The sequence below is a fragment of the Montipora capricornis genome, chromosome 8 (assembly GCF_036669925.1).
Source record: "Montipora capricornis isolate CH-2021 chromosome 8, ASM3666992v2, whole genome shotgun sequence".
Classification (NCBI taxonomy): Eukaryota; Metazoa; Cnidaria; class Anthozoa; order Scleractinia; family Acroporidae; genus Montipora; species Montipora capricornis.
This window is the reverse complement of record NC_090890.1, coordinates 34,033,924-34,038,923: the sequence shown is the minus strand read 5'-3', so window position 1 is coordinate 34,038,923 and position 5,000 is coordinate 34,033,924. Positions and strand designations below refer to the sequence as shown.

Genomic DNA, 5,000 nt, shown 5'->3' with positions numbered 1-5,000 from the left:
TTGTTACATAATAATTGTGATTGAAATGTCAAACTTGTGATTGATTAATAAACTTTGTACAATTTTTCAGGACTCGTCTTTATTAAAGTTAAGCATACTAATTAGATGAGCTAGAGATCTTTATAAAAGTTAATCCTATTGATAATTCAACTAATTAAAAATTCATCAGCCCCAGCCTTTCCCTGCTATCTATTCAATCTCTCCCCGTGCTTTCAGACAGTTAAACTTTATCGGGATTTACCAAGCAACACATGTGACCTGAATAGTGCATTTCTGTTGGCTGTCATCCTTATCAACTATTAATGAACTTTACAAAGCTTCTTAATCTGTGCGAGAGTTACAGTGCGGTCACTGTAACCGGGGCCACCCAGATAAGTCAGAAAATGAAAACAAATTCAGAGAACCGAACACGGTTTCGAAGTGTTTTTCTTTTTAAATCATGTATACTGATTTGTGTCGACTACAAATTTAGCACAGATCAAATCATGTATTGAAACTCACCTGAATCTCATGTAAAAGCCAGTCCTACAGTTTCTGTGACTTATTTTCATTTTGTTAAACCCAGGTTAATTAAAGATGCCTTGTTGGTGTGAATGGGGTAAAAAGTCACCCAAACATTTGTTTCAAGCTTGGCAACGCTTGAGCTCTGCTGGTAATATAAATATCTGCCGAAGAAGAGAATTGCTCTAATAAAAACACGTTAAATAAAAATGGCCATTTAAACCTTGAACACTTGCAAGGAAAACGAACATATTACACTTAAGTTTCTATCGAACACAACGAGACACATTCCGCAGTTGAAATCGTCTAATTGGTCACTCAGATAGTTTAGCAGTGGACAGTCAGGACAGTTGTGTGCGAGGTCTTGACTTCAAATCCTGGTTGTCCAACAGCAGGTGTCTCACGTTGATGATAACTGGACGAAAGTGCTGTCCTTGTCACCGTGTAACCACATCTTCAAAGCAGTACTGTTAAAATCGTCGATAAGAAACGACAGCAATAATCGTTTATTTCTGGTTGCATATTTCTCTTGCAAACGTATCAACTTGCCATTTTGTGAAGGAACTTTTTGAAATATCTCTTATTAGTTGGTGCGTTTCTATCGGTTGGCTTGTCACCTCGTTCAACTCATCTCTATTAACTCTGTTGGCAATTCCAACGGAGAAAAACTTCACTCCATTGTTTTTTAATGGCTTTGTTAACCATCTTGTGATTTCGATACCGCGTGAGCTTAAACCATCAGTTACGACCACAACAACTTTCTTTACACCTTTCAAAAGAAGAAAACAGGGGAGAAATTTTTTAGATTTATGGTGCTTACTAACTTGCTCTCGTTGCCATTGCCAGGTCCTAACTTTTTCGCGTCTCCAGATAGGACAAGATATTATTTTTTTGCTTATTCCTGATGAGCTTAAGAACAGTTTTTATCATAGGAAACTTCATATACGTTTGAACAAACCGTCATATGAAAACCCTATGACACTGACAAAGGAGACTCTTTTTGAGACTAATTTTAATCATAGCCAAATTCGTTTGACGGTTTGATTCGAATGCATCATACAGGTTAAGTTGATTGATTGTGGCAAAGTTAATCAATTCGTGTACTTTTTTCGAAATGGCCGGGCGCCGCTTGACGCAAGAATTATTCTAAATCCAAAGTTTCGGCTAAACAATGAAACGTTGTCGACCATTTTCCCTCCCATCATATCAGAAAACCCCCTCTAAACTTTGCACTTAAATAAATTCTCATTCTAGCGTAACAAACACTTCCTTCAAACTATGTATTGCGCGAACTAAAACAACAACAAAACGTTTAAACCACGAGCAGTCAATTAGTCCGTCGAACTATTCTCGGCATTTCTAACAGGATTATGCTTCTATTTTTTTGGTTCCTCTTGGACAAGTGAGCTGATCCTGTCAACTCCGTTAATACTCAGAGATCGAGAGCGCACTGTGGGCTCTTATCGTACATTGCTTGGCTAGTTTCGACCCAGGTTCAAATTAACCCGGGTTAGGGACTGATTACATGGTGAGTTTCAGCCCGGGCTGAACTTTCGCTACGCCCACCGGGCTGAAAATTTGTTGAAATCATGACACGCTCAATAGACCCTTTTGCAGATACAGCAGCCATTTTGATTTCTTATGTTTCGATAGACATTATGATATATGGGATGCTTAGGCGGAAAATTAATATGTATTTGCCCCTAGGGCATCCCATAATATTTATTTGAAATAATATAAATCAAAATGGCCGCCGTCTCTCCTAAATGGTCAATTTCAGCAGGGCGCAAAAAACAATTTTCCCTGGGAAAATTGACGAAATGCGAAACACAATCGATGCGCATGCTCACGTTCCTTTTTCGGCCCGTTGACCGGCCCGTTCGTTTGCCCTGGCTGAAAATCCTAGCCCGGTTTCGGAAACCGGGCTAAGATTTTTAGTCCGCGGCTGAATTCGAAATTCAGCCCGGGCTGAAACCTTCTCCATATAATGGCCACTTTCATTTCAAGAGGATTTCTTTCAGAACCCGGGCTGAAATCTCAGCATGGCTAACCGGGCTAAAATTACTTACCCGTCCGAACTTTTACACTACAGTAATAGTACACGATTATTTCGTTCCAGTTCTCAGAATTTTTTAGCCGTGCCTAAATCTACGGTTAAAGACGTAAGGTGACAGGGCTTTTTCCGCAGTTGCTCCTAGGTTATGGAATTAATTTGGTGTTATCAACGGAGTTGATGATGTAAATTGACCACAGTACAGGGGATTCTAAAAGCTGACGTTTCGAACGTTAGCCTTTCGTCAGAGCGAATCGCTCTGAATTCGCTCTGACGAAGGGCTAACGTTCGAAACGTCAGCTTTTAGAATCCCTCTACGGTGGTCAATTTACATTTAATTTATCGACTCCGTTGGGAAAACCAAATTTTGGTGAATTACTTCCCAACCGACGCAGCACCACAGTTTCTTTAGAAACTATCCCCCTTTATTATTGAATTAATTGCCTCCTGAACTCAAGGGTGTAACCTCTGTCGTCCTGTTCAGAGCGCAGTTGAAGACATACTTATTTAAATTGGCTTATGATGTTTGACTTTAGTAGTTAAGTTATTTTTATATCTTACAATAGCTTTTAACTGTGCATTTTTATAGTTTTTACCATATTATTGTACAGCCCTTTGAGTAATTAGTGGATACCGCGCTTTATAAGTGTCTTATCGTCGTGTGAACGCAAACCTGGGTCGAAACGGGGTTAACTTTTATTGACACATGCTCAATTGTACGTTTATCAATCGAGCGTTGCGTGCGTGCATTTCACCCCATCAATTTCTGCTTCTTGACGTGCACCACGTTGATCGGGTGAAATTATTTGGACGCGGTTGTGAGAAAAGATTGTCGAATGTCGTTCGGGCAATTCGAGATCTCCAGTTCAATGGTAGGGGGCGCACCGTTTATGGGCAGAAACTCCACTCATTTTCATCCTTCCTCTCTCTGAACTTTTGCGATTCGTGAAACGAAGTCACTCAAACGCCAAAGCACTAATTATAAAAATTTGCCTCCAAATGTCCTCCATGAATAAAGAATTGTCGTCCGTTATATTGTCGCTATTTCTACAAGCAAAGTCCTGTTCTAGAAACAAATGCGCATGCCTGCAAAAACAAACCCGGGTTTGCCCTAAGGGACTTGTTCAAATTCAATTTTCTTTGCTTCTCCGTGTGAACAAAGTAGTGGCGAACCCGGGTTAATTTGAAAGCAGGTTGAACCTAGGTTAGTTTATACCCGGTAAGTAGGGCTTCTACCCGTAACCCTAACCCAAACCCAAGTAGGACAAAATGCTTGATATAGCAAGAACCTTGCAAAAAAGAACGGAAAGCTAAAATATTTTTTGCGCCAGGTCAAGCAAGTGGTCGTTATTTTTTGCCATGTCTACACTGAATTAGTATTCAATTGAAAAGCTCCTTTTGTGCTTAGAAATCTTATAACCAACCTTTATCATGAAACCTTGCTCCGGGAGATCTCCTGAAGATCTCTGTCGAAAGTAATTTTAAAGCGGAATCAAGTCTGGTGATAGATCCTTCATAAGTGAGTCCATCTATAGCTTTCAAGACGGCTTCCTTTGACGAATCGTCGTTTAAATGTCTTCCCACGCGAGTGTACCGACTAAACGTCAAAGCAGCCACGTTTGTCTTGTTATTTGAAAACTCGAAGTGTTTGACAAGATCGGCGACAAATTTTTTGCTCTTAGCAAACTGTTTTCTGGTGATACTGGCTGAACCGTCTAGAAGTAGAGCCATATCTACCTTACGGTGACATCGAAATACTGCTTCGGTCAGTGGACCCAAACCTAAATTAAAGAGATATTGATTAAAGAATTACATGAAAGAAAATAAAATAAAAGAAAAGTCTGATACGAATATTTCTTTCTTTATGTGACACGGGCGGGCATAAATTGTTCCTTATGGGGATAATAAATAATATCAAAGACTACGAATAATATAGGTATCTAAGAAACGACTTCCTGCATCAAAAGTTGCTGATAGAAAACAACTTTTTATCCGACATTTCAAATAGTACGTTGTGTATATGTTGCTGGTAAAATACATTCTTAGGTTGAATCCTTTTTTACCTACAATCATAGACAAAAGTAGTTGGGAAGGCTATGTAAATGAACCGCACCAGAGCTGTATTTCAACCTGCTTCTGTTAAAGCGCAAAAGAAATAGTTTCACCTTCTCTTATACAACCCCCCCCCCCCCCCCTCCATCCTATTCAATGTTGGAAGGTAACTCAACAATTTCCCACTAAAACCATTCAGTTTTGCACAACATTGAATGAGGGGGAGGGGAGAGAAGCAATGAAGACGTCAAAAGTGCTTACCTTCACAACAGTTTGTAGGTTAATTAGTTGGTGATCCTCATTTTACCTTGATCAAGTAGGCAATCAGATAAATCGAAGAAATTTTTTGGAGCCTAAATTAAGCCTAGAGAAAAATTAGGGTCAGGTTTAGGAT

General features: G+C 39.5%; 1 protein-coding gene across 1 annotated transcript in view; it reads right to left on the bottom strand.

Annotated features, from left to right (window-relative positions):
- Window positions 1-1,007: 1,007 nt before the first annotated feature.
- The window catches only part of LOC138013958 (cartilage matrix protein-like), a 5,154-nt gene continuing 1,161 nt past the window's right edge, over window positions 1,008-5,000 (bottom strand). Inside the window, exons 2-3 of the mRNA XM_068860990.1 lie at window positions 3,979-4,335; window positions 1,008-1,270 (exon numbers count right to left, since the gene is read on the bottom strand). Of these exons, the coding sequence (XP_068717091.1) occupies window positions 1,008-1,270; window positions 3,979-4,335 (620 nt within the window). The remainder of the gene's footprint in view (window positions 1,271-3,978; window positions 4,336-5,000) is intronic.